At 46.1% G+C, this 16,143-nt stretch overlaps 1 protein-coding gene across 2 annotated transcripts in view; it reads left to right on the top strand.

Moving 5' to 3' along the window:
* FGD5 (FYVE, RhoGEF and PH domain containing 5) overlaps positions 1-14,994 on the top strand; it is a 114,996-nt gene extending 100,002 nt beyond the window's left edge. The window contains exons 14-20 of one of the 2 annotated variants that reach the window (XM_023216144.2): positions 2,457-2,556; positions 2,955-3,092; positions 3,589-3,718; positions 4,534-4,664; positions 6,587-6,715; positions 13,068-13,225; positions 13,622-14,994. In XM_023216144.2, coding sequence (XP_023071912.2) covers positions 2,457-2,556; positions 2,955-3,092; positions 3,589-3,718; positions 4,534-4,664; positions 6,587-6,715; positions 13,068-13,225; positions 13,622-13,658 — 823 coding nt within the window. In that variant the 3' untranslated portion in view covers positions 13,659-14,994. The remainder of the gene's footprint in view (positions 1-2,456; positions 2,557-2,954; positions 3,093-3,588; positions 3,719-4,533; positions 4,665-6,586; positions 6,716-13,067; positions 13,226-13,621) is intronic. The other variant, XM_023216151.2, reaches the window with a different exon arrangement.
* Positions 14,995-16,143: the final 1,149 nt, after the last annotated feature.

Here is a 16,143-nt window from a genome sequence, read left to right as displayed (position 1 = left end):
GCCTCCCAAAGTGCTGGGATTACAGGCTTGAGCCACCGCGCCCGGCCGCGTTCAACACTTATGTTGCCCTGTCTCTGTGGTGTCTTAGTCCATTCAGGCCACTGTAACAAAAATACCATAAACTGGGTGGCTTATAAACAGCGGAAATTTGTCATAGGCTGGAGGTCAGGAAGTCCAAGGTCAAGGCACTGGCAGATTTGGTGTCTGGTGAGGTTCTGCTTCCTGGTTCAAAGACGGTGCCTTCTCACATAGACAGTGCCACCTTATATGGTGGGAGGAGCAAGGGTCTCTCTGGGACCTCTTGTATAAGAGCACTGATCTCATTCGTGAGGGCTCCACACCTATGGCCTCATAACCTCCCAAAGGCCCTGCCTCCCAACATCAGTGTTTTTGGGAAGAGGATTTCTGCATTTGAATTTGGGGGGACACAAACATTCAGACCACAGGGGTACATGGCCTTTCTATCAGAAAGGTCTGCATTTTCTCCAGGCCCTCAGGTTGCCTGGGATCCTCATCTCTGGCTTCAGACCATGACCTTAAAGAGCATCCCCTTTTCCTTCTCTCAGGGCAAGGTAAGCTTAAGCTCTCAAGGGCTTGGAAACCAGGCAGGTATGGCTCCAGCTAAGGGCAGTTCTTTAGCCAGGGACGTGCATGGCAGGGGTCAGCAAGGCTTCTGGGGCTTGGGTGTCTCCTCTCAGGAAGCCCATGACCCTGGGATGGCAGCGGTGCCTATCACATGGGGGTTTATCCTGCATTGGGGTGGTTCTGAGTGTGAAATAGGATCTAAATGCACTCATGCACATGCATTCTCATAGATGCATTTTCTCATTAAAATCATTTATTAGGTGGGGCATGGTGGCTCATACCTGTAATCCCATCACTCTGGGAGGCTGAGGCTGGAGGATTACTTGAGGCCAGGAGTTTGGAACCAGCCTGGGCAACACAGTGAGACCCTGTCTCCAAAAAAAAAATTAAGCATGTATTAGCTACACCTCAGTGCCAGGTCCGGGGCTGAAGACACAAACAATTTAGCCCTTGTTGTGCTCTCCAGGAGCCCACATTACAGGTAGGAGAGTTTTAAACTGCTTCAGATGCAGGGCAGTAACTGCTGTAACAATTAATAGTGGTAATGACAACAGTAGCAGGCATTGGACACCTGTCAGGCCTCAGGCACCTCCGTGATCCTCATCACCCTTAGAGCTGGGGTTTGTGGCTCCTTCCATGCATAGGGAGTCGAGGCTTGCAAAAGGGTCACACAGCCAGGTGAGGTGGAACTGGAGTTTGAACCCGGGACTGTGTGGACCAGAGCTCTTATCTATTACAGTCTACGGCATGAGGGAGTAGAAGAGGGCTTGGAAACCCAAAGGAGGGACTGCCCCATCTGGAGGAGTGAGGGAAGTCTTCCTGGAGGAGGTGATGCCTGGGGTGGGGGTCGTGGCCTCACCTCTCCTTGTGATAAAATCAAGGGCAGGAGGCTGCCAGCATATAGTTTCTGTTAGTCCGGCCATGACATGAAGGTGGTGACCTTTCCAAGGTCACATGTGGCCTTTAGGTGGGGCTGCCCATCTCCCAGGGCGAGGACAGTGGCCTTTAGTATGCCAGTCACCTTCCTGCTAGTCCAGACACTTCACACTTGAAGCTCCCAGGGGACAGCAGGACCCATTCATCGCCTTTTAGAGACATGGTGTCTTGCTGCCCACAGTGCTGATTCAGCCACTGCCTGGCAGCACTGCTCCCGCCCAGGCCAGCGGGCCCTTATGCTTGCTTTCTGGGGCAGGCTGCACACTTACCTGTGGTGTAGGTGCGACATCTAGTGGACACTGTGAGAACTCCACCCAGCTACCTGGCACACAGCCCAGGCGTAGCTCTTGCCCCTCAAGAAGCCCTCCCTGGTGCAGAGCAGGGACTTGGAAAGTGCCTGTTGGATGACTGGGAAGCTATGTGGGGAGATGAGGAAGGTGGGAGACAGAGATGTTTACCTTTGCCAGCTCCCACCTACGCCTCGTCCTCCACAGGTACCCAGCCCTCTGTCCCCTGCCAGCCTGTTTCTCCTAAAGTTTGGGAGAAACTTTAAAGTTTCCTAGAGGAAACTAAACTTTGTCTCCTAAAGGCCCTCTGGGCCTCCCTAATGACTCTTGCTTTTGCACAATGTTAACAATGTGGTTCCACGTCCCACATCTTCCTTCATCTCCACAGCAGCCCTGGGAGTTAGGGGAATATTGTTGCTATTCCAGTATAGGAAGAAATAGGTCCAAGGACAGCTAATGGACTGGTGGTCTGCTAGTAAACCTAGTGTGGCAGGTGATCTGTTCTTTGGTGGTGGTTCTGGGCAGTGTGAGAGGTGTAGGCTCAAGGGAGGAGGATGGGGCATCTGAGTGAGGACCTCATCCATGCTGAGATGGAGGGTGGGAGGCAGAGCTGCTCCTGCCTTTGCTCACTGCAGCCCATGCCCACAGCTCCTGTGCAGAGAGGGACGAGTGGTATGGCTGTCTGAGCAGAGCCCTCCCTGAGGACTACAAGGCCCAGGCTCTGGCTGCATTCCACCATAGCGTGGAGGTGAGTGGGTGGGCAGGGCCCACGGGCCACTAGCCTCAGAGACCTGGGGTTCCCTGGGCGGGCACTGCTGTCACCACTCACACCCAGATGGAGGTGTAGCTCCTGTCCTTGGGGCACTGGCTCCCCCCACCCCTCTGCTATGCTCCCACCCTAGTCAGGGGCGGCCTTCGTGCAACTTAGGAGCCCGGCACCCCCAACCCCGTTTTCACAGTCTGGCTATTTCCCAACCAAGAGTGAGCATCCTGGAGGGTGCAGGAGAGGCCTTCAGCATCAGACCCACTCACCCACACATGCACACACCCTGTACAGAGAAGCAGGGCAGGGCTCACTGGGCTATGCATCTGGCTAGAGGTCTCCTGGCCACAGTCCACATTACTCAGCCAATTCTGTTGCTGCAGATACGAGAGAGGCTGGGGGTTAGCCTTGGGGAGAGGCCCCCAACCCTGGTGCCTGTCACACACGTCATGATGTGCATGAACTGCGGCTGCGACTTCTCCCTCACGCTGCGGCGTCATCACTGTCATGCCTGTGGCAAGGTGAGTTGCTCCATCTGGGGTGAGTGTGTGCATGGGGTGGGGTGGGGGAAGGGCATGTCCCTGCCCAGCTGGGGGCTCAGGGATATCCAGCAGCTACTGCAAGCCCCAGAGTGAGTTGTGTTCACACCAACCCGAGAGGTACAGATTGCTAATTCCCATTTCATAGATCGTCAGACCAGAGCTCCAAGTCCCAGGCCCCTTCCACACCACCATGTTTTCAACAGAAAACCATAGCATACATGGCTATTGTGCTTGGAGAAAAAAGTATCGTGTAGTGGTTAAGGGCATAGGTTCATCAGAAAAGCAGATAGGCGCTGGCTCAGAAACAAGATGAAGCCTTGCTGGAAAAGTAGAGGCCACACACAGCTCCATGATCAGAACCCGGGGCTCCCTAAGGGCAGTTGGGGGTGGATTAGCGGAGGGAGTGGAGGGGAGGGATGCAGGTCTCCTTTGCACACACTGAGAGGGGTGAGAATCTTCCCACCTGGGCCCGCAGATCGTATGCCGGAACTGTTCACGGAACAAGTACCCGCTGAAGTACCTGAAGGACAGGATGGCCAAGGTCTGCGACGGCTGCTTCGGGGAGCTGAAGAAGCGGGGCAGGGCTGTCCCAGGCCTGATGAGAGGTAACCTGGGGACCACTTGCCTTCTTCCAAGTGGCCTGGTGGCTTCTCCCCAGGCTCCAGTGGCTTCTCTGTGGTCCATGGTTCATGCCGGAAACCGCTTTCCCTGGAGGGAGTTGTTCACTCCATGGAGGGAGGAAATAGAGGTTCGAGCTCACACCAGGGCACCATTTCCCAAGATGTGCAAAACTGATCGGTGTCCCCAGAAGAAGAGCTCTGTAGCTAAGCTTAGGAGTCAGTGTGTCTGTAAGGGGACGGAGGCAGGGAACTCCTGTGTCCTTTACCACAGAGGCCTTCTCGTCAAGTGTCCTATGGGCCTGTGTCCTGTGGCACCTTTCTGGGACTAAGGACTATATGAGCCTGGCAGCAAAGGAGCTGGGGTCAGAGGCTGTTCCACACAGGAGCCTTGGGAAGCTGAGCCGGCCCTTGAGAGACCTGGTCAGTGCTGAAGGGATAGGCCTTGCCCTAGCAGGGTGAAGTTCCCAGGAAGGAGAGCAGGTGTATCTTGGGCCTAAAACTAAAGTATTTCCCTTGCCTCCACTCCATGGGGCTAGACTGAGGTCATCAGAGAAGACAGCCCCGTCCCTGCTACCTGGAGGCCTGGAGGTGAAAGGCTGTCCAGCGCCCTGGAAAAGCATCCCCTCCCCATCCCCCATAGCCTTTGTCTGTTCCTGCAGGAGGGAGAGTGCTTGACTTTCAGGTCCCACTTAACCCCCATGGCTCACATTCCTAGAGGGATTTTACAAGAATCAGCGTTCCAAAGACAAGCCACAGGCACGCCTCTCACCTCCCTTCCCCACGGCTTCTTTTGGTTACAGAGCGGCCTGTGAGCATGAGCTTCCCACTGTCTGCACCCCGCTTCTCGGGCAGTGCCTTTTCATCCGTCTTCCAGAGCATTAACCCCTCGACCTTCAAGAAGCAGAAGAAAGTCCCTTCAGCCCTGACAGAGGTAAAGTAGGCAGGGCTACCCAAGCGGGAAGTAGGGGATTTGGAAGGTTCATGGTCCTCCTGGGTAGACGGGATCAGACCCTGCCCTGAACCAGCCTGACCAGTCTCTTCTGGACAGAGCATTCCTAATGGAAGCATCCCAGCTACGAGGACTGACTTGACAGTGATGGTGCTAGGAGACATCTTTCCCATCCTTCTCTCTACCTCTCCCCTCCTCCTCTTTCTTTTCTCTCCTTTTTCTCCTGCCCCATAGGCTAGATGTGGTACTCAAGGAGACTGCACAGATCACAGGGGCTCTTCAGTCTAAAGGAGCCAAATTCCTGGGTTGGTCCTTCCATGTCAGGCCTCTGAGCTGCACTGTCCCCTCATCCTGGGGGTCCCAACCCAGCTCAGGCATTGACGTCCCTGGAGGCCATGGGCTCCCCAGGAAACTTCAGAATTGGCTAAACTCAATTGTATCCCGCAAATAGGACCAGATTGTATGTCTGTATTTCCAATCACAACCACAGACCAATGTATGCCTGTGAATACACAAGGGGTCCACAAGTGTGATCAGCTGCTTCCAAGTTAGTCCATTAATATCAAGTAGCGGGTAGCAAGGGTTTAAAAAAGTGTTAGGGAATGGAAAATTTAAATAGGTACAGTTTTATCCATTAACTTGTTCCTTTTGCAAATTAAAAATCTTGGAAATAACACGGCAGGGCGCGGTGGCTCACGCCTGTAATCCCAGCACTTGGGGAGGCCAAGGTGGGCCGATCACAAGGTCAGGAGATCGAGACCATCCTGGCTAACACGGTGAAAACCCATCTCTACGAAAAATACAAAAATTAGTCGGGTGTGGTGTCACGCGCCTATAGTCCCAGCTACTCAGGAGGCTGAGGCAGGAGAATTGCTTGAATCTCAGGGAGGCGAAGGTTGCAGTGAGCTGAGATGGCGCCACTGCACACCAGCCTGGAGACAAAGCGAGACTGTCTCAAAAAAAAAAGAACACATACATGGTTAAACATTTTTCCCAAAAATGTACAAAACAGCACATATGATGAAAAGTGAGTCTCTCATCCTTCCCAGCCTCCCTTAATCCCACCGCCATCAAGTTTCTTATGGATCCTTCTAGAAATTTTCATGCACATACATAATACAGATGTACATTCATATATCTTCTTTTTCTACCCAAAAGACAACATATTATACAGAATCTCTTCTGTTTTCTCCACTTAATTTGTCTTAGAGATCATTTCATAATCACATATATGTATAAAGCTCACATTTTTTACATTGCATTCCTCTTTTACTAGTAAGGAAATTGAGACTTAGAAGTCAGCAAATTGCTCATCATTAACCACCTAGTAATTGGTAGAGCCTGGATGGGAAATCCTAGGTCGGTATTACTCCAGTCCTGTGTTCCTCACCACATAAAGCCTGTGGACAGAATACTACTACCCCCCACCACCACAAAGAGTAGTAACAATAATAAAAGGACTTAACGCTGCACACACCCCACTAGGCAGGAGACTATAAAACCTTTTAGGCCACAATACAAAGAGGATCCCTCCCTAAATGTGAGGAAGAGAGAAGTTGAAAGTGCAAGAGTTAATTTTAGAAGGAAGAACCTTTCCCCTGAGTACCTGAACGAAGTTTCTTGAGTCCAGGGGCTGAGGTTGGGAAAGGGAACCAAGAATCTGAAACAGCACTAGGGGGCAGCATCAGCATTCCCAAAGTCATCTGGGTCCATTTATTAAATCCTGTTTCTCAAAAGCATGAAGCACTATCTTGCTGACTTTGGTATTGGGTGGATCCTGAGACCTTATCCAATGTCAAAGCAGTATAAGTAGCCAGATGATTTGCAGTGTCATTTTGAATTGTGCTGTTTGAACTGTGCCCGACCACTGGGGTGACCTGACCACTCTGCTTCCCTCCTGCCAGGTGGCTGCCTCTGGAGAGGGCTCTGCCATCAGTGGCTATCTCAGCCGGTGTAAGAGGGGCAAGCGGCACTGGAAGAAGCTCTGGTTTGTCATCAAAGGCAAAGTTCTCTACACCTACATGGCCAGTGAGGTAGTAGTGATCTGCACTCTCTCCCCTCTTCTGTGAAATGACCCCCTGGGGCCTGCACACATCCTGTCACCTGCAAGGCTGTGTGAGTCCTGGCTGCTGAGCCAGTTCTCATGGCAGTCAAGTCTTTAGTGAGCCATGCCATGTGCTCAGTGTTGCTGTGGGTACACAACCACTCACCACTTCAAAATCTAAGGAATTTGCAGTTTCTTTGTGGAGATAAGAAGGTACGGACCTGCCAACCTGTGCCGCAAAGTGTTTAAATGTCACAGGCCCAGCATCTAGGACAAAGACGGGACAAGCAAGCCATGCCACAAAAGAAAATGCCTTCCTACTGTCTACTTAGATTGCTTGGGGCAAAATTCAGCAGTGTGGAGGAAGCTACTCCCTTTTTGTCCATCCATCTCTTTTATAGGGTAACTCTGGTAACTCTTCTAAAGAAAACTGAAATCTGTATTTTATAGAATATCTTACTTTAGGTGAGAGAACCTTGGAAATCAAGTTTACTTCCAGAGTAGACAGATGTGTGGCCGTGGTTGTGTAGCAGGGTGCTATCTGGCCCCGACCCAGGCTGAACCTGTTGGATAATGTGAAACATTTCTATCTCTACGCCCCACCAGCTGGTGGCTTCTAGGTGGTCAGGCATAGCTTCAGCTTTGAAAATGGGAGTTAAACGTATTCTAATGAGCTGCAGAGGGTGGCTGCTTTGTGCCACTGGGATGTGCACGTCAGATAGGGCTGGCCCTTCTCCCCTGGCCACAGATGCTAGCAAATGTGCAAAAGGCACTTCCTTCCTTGGGGCATGAAGCTTCCCTCTGGAAGGACCTGCAACTGTGAAGGTTGCAGTGTGCCCGTCCCCAGGGATCACAGAGGATGGCTTTCTAGAAGAAATTGCTTTGGAGCCATACTTAAACACTTAGCAAGGCCCCATATCTGTTTACTCTAAGCAAAGCAGGCAGACAGGGGATCTGCCATAGGCCTGAGTGGCTTGGGCACCCTGTGAGCCACACCCCACCCTGAGGGGCCTTTGCCTATGTCCACAGGTGGAGCCTTCCACACTGTGGGGATTTTTATCTTTCCAAAACAAACTGAACAGTTGTCATGTAAGTGACAGCATAAGCTTATTTTAAAAGGTGGATTTAGGGGCCTGGCATGGTGGTTCACGCCTGTAATCCCAGGACTTTGGGAGGCTGAGGATCTCTTGAGGCCAAGAGTTTGAGACCAGCCGGAGCAACATAGTAAAACCCTATCTCAATGAAAATTAAAATGAATGAATTATGGACTTAAGTATGACTCCAAAGCAGTTTCTTCTAGAAAGAGGAATTTACATAATTTCTCAATAAACCTATTCCAGCGATGGGACAAAGCTTTCAAAACCCATCAAAGAAAAAAAGGTTCTGATGAAGTGGATAGCTGGCTTGCACTGTCTACACCACCATGCACCCCTGTCATGCACCCTGAGGTGGCCCAAAGCTGATCCAACTTGCTCTTTAGTAACAGTCCTGGGAGAAAGCGACTATCAAAAATACATTGGAATCTTTATTTTTTCCAACATTTTCTGTTGTTTCAAGACAGGGTCTTGCTCTGTTGCCCAAGGCTGGAGTGCAGTGGTGTGATCACTGTTCACTGCAGCTTTTAACTCCTGGGCCCAAGCCATCCTCCCAACTCAGCCTCCCAAGAAGCTGGGACCACAAGTGTGTGACACCATGCCCAAGCTAATTCTTTTTAATTTGAATTTTTTCCCCCGAGATGGAGACTTGCTCTGTTGCCAGGCTGGAGTGCAGTGGCACAATCTCGGCTCACTGCAGCCTCTGCCTCCTGGGTTCAAGTGATTCTCCTGCCTCAACCTCCCCAGTAGCTGGGACTACAGGCGCCTACCACCATGCCTGGCTAATTTTTGTATTTTTAGTAGAGATGGGGTTTCACCATGTTGGCCAGGATGGTCTCGATCTCTTGACCTCATGATCCACCCACCTTGGCTTCCAAAGTGCTGGGATTACAGGCGTGAGCCACCATGCCCAGCCAATTTTTTTATTTTTTGTAGAGGCAGTCTCACTATATTGCCCAGGCTGTTCTCGAACTATTGGCCTCAAGTGATCCTCCCAATGTTGGCCTCCCAAAGTGTTGGGATTACAGGTGTGAGCCACTGTGCCCAGCCTATTTTTTCCAACATTTTATTATTTCTTTATTATAGTTATTGTTTATAAAACTTTTCAAACATAAAGGAATGTTGAAAGAATTTTACAGTGAACTGGCAGGGCATGGTGACTCATGCCTGTAATCCCAGCACTTTGAGAGGCTGAGGCAGGAGGATGACTTGAGGTCAGGAGCTTGAAACCAGCCTGGCCAACATGGCGACATCTCGTCTCTACTAAAAATATAAAAATTAGCCGGGCATGGTGGTGGCACACACCTGTAGTCTCAACTACTCAGGAGGCTGAGGCAGGAGAATCGTTTTGAACCCAGGAGGTGGAGGTTGCAGTGAGCCAAGACCATACCACTGCACTCCAGCCTGGGCAACAGAGCGAGACTCTTAAAAAAAAAAAAAAAAAAAAAAAAAATTTTACAGTGAACTATCGTATGACCATTAACTGGACTGTACAATTAACATTTTCTACTTTTCTTTTATCAAGTACCTCTCTATTCATCCTTCTATACCTTTTATTTTTCATGTTTTTCAAAATATACTTTCCCCTAGGAATTCAATGTTTTTGTACTTTTTTTTTTCCTTTTGATGTCTAATTTATATATAGTGAAGTACACAAATCTCAAATATACTATTTGGTGAGTTTTGATTAATGCACACACCTACAAATTGCCACTATCATCCCGTCCCCAGAGGCAACACCCTGTTCCAATTTTTTTTCCGCCATAGATTAGTTTTACCTCTTGATCCTCAAACAGCTGGAATCATGTGTGACTTCTTTCACCATGATGTTTTTGAGATTCATTTATGTTGTTGCATATAGCAGTAGTTCACTTATTTTTATGGCTGAGTAGTCTTCCATTTTGTGACTATACCAGTTTTGTTTAGCTGTTCACCAGTCAAAGAACATTTGGATTGCTTCTAGGCTTTGGTGATTATGAATAAAGCCGCTTTAAACATTTTCATACCGGTATTTGTGGGAACATAAATTTTTATTTCACTTGGGTCATTACCTAGGATTGGAATTGATGGATCATAAGGCAGGCATATATTTGGTTTATAAGGAATTGCAAGACCTTTTTCCAAAGTGGTGTGCCATTTTACACTCCCCCAACAAAGTGTGTGAATTTGAGTTCTGGTTGCTCCACATCATTGCTAACACTTGGTATTGTCAGGCTTTAAAATTTTAGCCATTCTGGTGGGGAATGTTGAGGTAAGTCAATGTGGTTTTAATTTAGATTTCCCTAGTAACTAATGATATTAAGCACACGATTGCTTTCATGTGCTTATTGGCCACTCATAGTTCCATTTGAGAAGTGTCTATTCAGATCTCTTGTCCATTTTTTTTAAGTAGGTTGTGCCCATGATTGAGATATAGAAGTTCTTTCTGTATCCTATATACCAGGCTTTTGTCAGATAAATGTTTTACAAATATTCTCTCCCTGTCCGTGACTTTCTTGTTCATTTTCTAATGAATGAATGAATCTTTTGATGAACAGCAGTTTATAACTTTGAGGAAGTCTATTTGTCAGTGTTTCCTTTTATGACCGTTGCTTTCTGTGTGCTAAGGCATTTTTGTCTATTGCAAGCTACAAAGTTATTTTCCTCTATTATTTTCTGAAAGCATTATTGTTTTAGCTTTTACTTCTAGGTCTATCTCAAATTAATTTTTGTGTATGGTATGACATGGGAGTTGACATGTGTATGACATGGGAGTTGTAATATTGAATCTTTCAATCCATGAACATGGTACATCCTTTTTTTCATTATGGATATCCAGTTGTTCCAGCACCATTTGTTGAAAAGACTTGCCTCTCCCTATTGGATTGCTTCAGTGTCTTTGTTAAATCTCAAATGATTGAATAAATAGAGGTCCATTTCTGGACATTCCATTGTGTTCCATTCATATATTTACCAATCGTTATGCCAGTACCAAACTGTCTCAAATACTGTAACTTGAAATCAGGTTCTTTTTAAAGGCTGTTTCGAGGCTGGAAAGGTACCTACACCTGTACTCCCAGTACTTGGGAGACCAAGGCAGGCAGATCACTTGAGGCCAGGAGTTCAAGACCAGCCTGGCCAACACAATGAAACCCCGTCTCTACTAAAAATAGAAAAAATTAGGGAGGTGTGGTGGTGCATACCTGTAATCTCAGCTACTTGTGAAGCTGAGGTATGAGAATCGCTTGAATACAGCAAGCAGAGGTTGCATTGAGCTGAGATCACACCACTGCACTCCAGACTTTTTTTTTCCCAGACTCTGTCTCAAAAACAAAACAAACAAAAAAAAATGTTTTGGGCATTTTAGATCTTTTGCATTTTCATATAAACTTATCAATTTCTCTGATAGTGATTATGGAATCTATAGACCAATTTGGGGAGAGCTGGCATTGTAATATTGAATCTTTCAATCCATGAACATGGTACATAAATTTTCATTTATTTAAGCCTTGAATTATCTTTTAATGTTTTGTAGTTTTTAGTGTAGACGTCTTCTACTTCTATTAATATATTTCTAAATATTTTCTTTTTTTGATGCCATTTTGAAAGGAGTTTATTTTCTAGTTGTTTGCTGCTACTATATACACATAAAAACTGATTGTCTTGTGACCTTTCTAAATTGATTTTTAGTTCTAGTAGTTTTGTGTTTTTTTGCAAGCACAAATAGTTCTACTTCTTTTCTCATCTATATGTCTGCCTTTTTCTTTCCTTAATATAATAGTTAGGGCCTCCAGTACAATGTTGAATTGAATTGATGAGAGTGAACACCACTCTTGCCTTGTTTCCAATTTTAAGGGAAAAGCATTTGGTGTTTCACTATTAACTATGATGTTAGCTGTAGGTATTTTATAGATGCCCTTTGTTAGTTAACGAAGTTTCCTTCTACTCTAGTTTGCTAAGAGGTTTATGCTTTTTTGTTTTTGTTTTTACCATGAATAGATATTGAATTTTGTCATAGACTTTTTCTGATCTAGCAATCTTTGAGGATTCCCTTTGTTTAAAAAAAATTTTTTTTTTCTTAGTTTTCTGGGGTTGTAGGGATGAGGTCTTGCTATGTTGTCTAGGCTGGACTCAAATTCTTGGCCTCAGGCAGTCCTCCTGCCTTGGACTCGAGTGTAGCTGGGTCTACAGCTGCATGCCACTGTGCCCAGCTTGATTCTCTTCTATACGCAAACTGTAGTCCCCTTTTTCTTCCTCCCACCACCATTCTAATATGCTTAATTATATCTCTTTGTGTTTTTACAAAGTCTGTATTGTTTATGAACATGTATGTTTTTACATAACTGTGTATAAAAATATCTTTACCTATATATAAAAATCTTATTCCACTGAGCACTATATGTGTAAGAGCCATCTGTGTTCTTTGGGTACATCTCATTAAATTGTTAGCAACTTTATAGCACAGTGTAAGTGCTCCATATCGAAATACTGAGGTTTTGGAGGAATGAGTACAGAATATGTGATCAGAAGTAACTGCAAAACTGAGTCACTGACTGATAAATCCATGGAAAGAATGTGGGGTTAGAAGGTGGTCATGAGTGCAAATTCTGGATCTGCTCCTTAATGGCTATGTGATCTTGGGCAGTTAACCTTTTTTGAGCCTTGGTTTCTTCTTAGAATGGGAGTGACACGTTCTATGATTGTTGTGAAGATTAAAGATAATGAAATGTAACTGCCTGGTCCGTGATAAACTGTCACAATATGTTGAGTTTCTTTTTTTTTTTTTTTTTTGGAGACAGTCTCACTCTGACCCCCGGGCTGGGGTGCAATGGTGCGATCTCGGCTCACTGCAACCTCTGCCTCCCAGGTTCAAGCCATTCTTCTGCCTCAGCCTTCCAAGTAGCTGGGATTACAGGCACCTGCCACCACACCCAGCTAATTTTTGTATTTTTAGTAGAGATGGGATTTCACCATGTTGGCCAGGCTGGTCTCGAACTCCTGGCCTCAGGTGATCCACCCACCTCAGCCTCCCAAAGTGCTGGGATTACAGGCGTGAGCCACTGTGCCCAGCCAGTGTTGAGTTTCTTTCCTTCCTCAGGGCTGGCCCTAGAGGGAAGTGAGGGTCAACAGTTTGTGTGTGGTGAGCCCGCAGGTGCCAAAGCACATCCCACACAGAGGCACTCTTCACGCATCTCAGATTGGAGATAACAGTAAATGACTATGCAAAGTGCGGTGTTTAATGTCAGTTTTTCCTTCTGTCCTCTGCAGGACAAAGTGGCCATGGAAAGTATGCCTCTGCTAGGTTTCACCATTGCTCCAGAAAAGGAAGAGGGCAGCAGCAGCGAAGTAGGACCTATTTTTCACCTTTACCACAAGAAAACCCTATTTTATAGCTTCAAAGCAGAAGATACCAATTCAGCTCAGAGGTACCAAAATAACTAATTAGTCTTATATCTTTTTGTTCTGTCAGAAGGAAACAAGTCGTTTCTTGGGGCTTTGGCTTCTGTTCTGCTCCATTCATCCTATCCCATTAGGTCCCTTTGGGCCGTAGCAGAACTGCAGAACTACCTATTCTTTGTCACAATCATGTTTAGACTGTCATGATTCATTCATGAATCAAGCATGCATTGATTCATTAAACTTTTGCACTGTGTTCCAGGCCTTTTGCTAAATATGGAAAACATGTTTGAGAAACAAATATGAATACGACATGGTCCTTGACTTCAAACTAAGAGGAATCTAGTCCAGTCATTTCTAGGTTCTGTGAGCAGAGTCATAGGCAGAGCCACAAAACCAAATGTCCTCTCTGTTCTGTTTTATAGGTGGATCGAGGTCATGGAAGATGCGAGTGTGTTATAGCAGTTATCAAGCGTGTGGACTTGTAACAAATTCTTAGGTCAATATGTGAATGCTTTTAGAAGCTAAGCTGTGGCTCAACTCATCCGGACAGACACCTGGATTCAGCAATGAGGCCTGACCTTTTTTTGCTATAACCTCCCCACCACTCCCCTTCCCTTGCCAACATCTTCATGAGTGGAGCCCTTAAGGGATATTTATGGACCTCTCCTTTTCTGTGTTTTCCACCGCCACCCCCACCCGCCACCCGGTAATAAACTATTTCCTTACCCACAGTGAGTTAAAATTTAGTAAGATGAAGATGTGGAAACCAATAGAAAAGTACATTTAGAAATGCAGGCTTTTTAGTAGAAAGAAGCTCTTACAGTTTTTACTCATGATAAATCTTATCACCTTTCAAAAATCGTGGTGCCTCAGGTGAAATGAGAAGCTATCAGTAACAGCTACTCTCATCGAAAGCACTTTATTATTTTACGGAGCTGCAACCTCCAATTTTGTGTTTTCTAAGTGATTTACTTAAGTCAGTAACAGATGGAATCCTGTGGACTAATGTGCCACCAGTTTTCTAATGAGGGTGTACATAAAATTGATTTGTGCAGACCTGGCTGTGGCTTGCTGGTGTGCAAAGCACACATCACTTTAGAGGGGCTGCGCCCCACCAGATAGGAAGGGGAGGATTTTCTCCTCCAGTTGACTTTGCAACCTGTATACTAACATAACTTATAAAAGGAGGGGTCCCTCCTCCTCAGAGCAGTCCTCAATGCTATGTCAGTGCTGGAAATGCAGCCACTGGCAGATCTGGCCCCCAGAGGTCACCACAGAGCCTCTGAAGAGTCAGGGTCTGCTTTAATTTATTGTGTGCCTTCCTGTGTTTACCTCACTCAAGCTGACAACATTGTTTATGGGAATCTATCCTTCTTTTTTAGACACATGATAATCCTTGGGCTGTATTACTGAAGGCTTTTTATTTTTTGAGAGGTGAAAAAAAGAGAAAACAAGTTAGACTCCAAAAGTGAATTCCTGGTCTTGGCAGATAGCTCTGGGCACAGCGAGGGAGCACAGAAGTTGTGGCCTGACGCTGTTCTATGGGCACTTGGGGCTAAATCGCCTCCTGAGGGTGACTGTTGCTCATTCTGCTGGACAGGTTTTTACATAAAGCAAAGAGCATGTGAGGGGTGGGATTCCTTGTTACTCTTATTGCAATAAAAATCAATTGTCTGATATCCTGTCCCCATTCTGTTGCTGCCCTGTCCCCTACAAAAAAGGGCATTTGCTGACAAACTTTTTATAAAAAGCACCATCTCCAGGACTTACTTGCATTAAATATTTTCAGGGGAAATTTTTTTTCCAGTTTGCAGTTGTTTTAAAATGTTTGCATTAAACATATAACTAATGATTCAAACTAAGTGATTAGACAGTGTTTTTGTTAATTTTTGAGGGCTTAGTTCCAACTGAATCATTTTCATCATCAGACACTGAAATTGGCTTTCTAGAGCTGTTGAGCAGAGCAGGACTTCAGTACCAGGCAGGGGTAGTTTCCCCGGTCTGCTTATGTCGCCACCCATGGTCAGTTGCTGAGTTCCAGATAGAATTATGGGTCTGAAAGTCATCAGAAAGCCTCTTTTACTTTATGTTATCCTATTTTGGATGCCATGTAAAGAGGTAATAGGGCTTTTATTTTTCAGTGAATAGTTACCCTAATAAAAATGTCTGGGTTATAGATGAAAAACACACTGGATGGGTTTTGTAAAAGGAAACTGGCAGGGGCTCATGTGTGACTGGGCAAGGGATCACCTTTTATCTGGACCTTGTATTATGTGTCCTTCTTGTGGTTCTTTGTGTACTCATTTCAGGCTAATTTCTACCTTTTCTACTGGGGCCAGGTATGGTGGCTCACGCCTGTAATCCCAGCACTTTGGAAGGCTGAGGCAGGAGGACTGTTTGAGCCTGGGAGTTCTAGACCAGCCTGGGTAATATAGTGAGACCCCATCTCTAAATTAAAAATCAGCCAGGCATAGTGGCTCATGCCTATAGTCTTAGCTACTTAGGAGGCTGAGACAGGAGGATTGCTTGAGCCCAGGAGGTCACGACTACAGTGAGTTATGATCATGACACTGCACTCTACCCTGGTGACACAGTGAGATCATGTCTCAGAAAAAGAAAATAAAATGGCAAGGAAGAGAAACCGTAACACAGTAAGGCTAAACTGGTCATGGAACCTAATCTTCTCTTTCATTTTAATTATCTCAGGAAAGCACAGACCTTTGCAGGGTTGGCCTCTGCCTGCTTCTCAGAATCAATAAAGGCTTATAATAAAACTCAAAAAAGTTTTACTGAAAACAAGCAGCACCTATTTCACATGAATACTGGCTTCACACTTTCCCTGCAGATTGAATCTGTTTCTTCAGTCTGGATTGGTCTTAGTAAGTAGGAAGAATTCTGTTCCTTATTACTAATACAAAGCACACCAGAAACATACACAGTAGTG

The sequence above is a fragment of the Piliocolobus tephrosceles genome, chromosome 2, assembly GCF_002776525.5.
Source record: "Piliocolobus tephrosceles isolate RC106 chromosome 2, ASM277652v3, whole genome shotgun sequence".
NCBI lineage: Eukaryota > Metazoa > Chordata > Mammalia > Primates > Cercopithecidae > Piliocolobus > Piliocolobus tephrosceles.
This window is presented reverse-complemented; position numbering and strand designations above follow the sequence as displayed.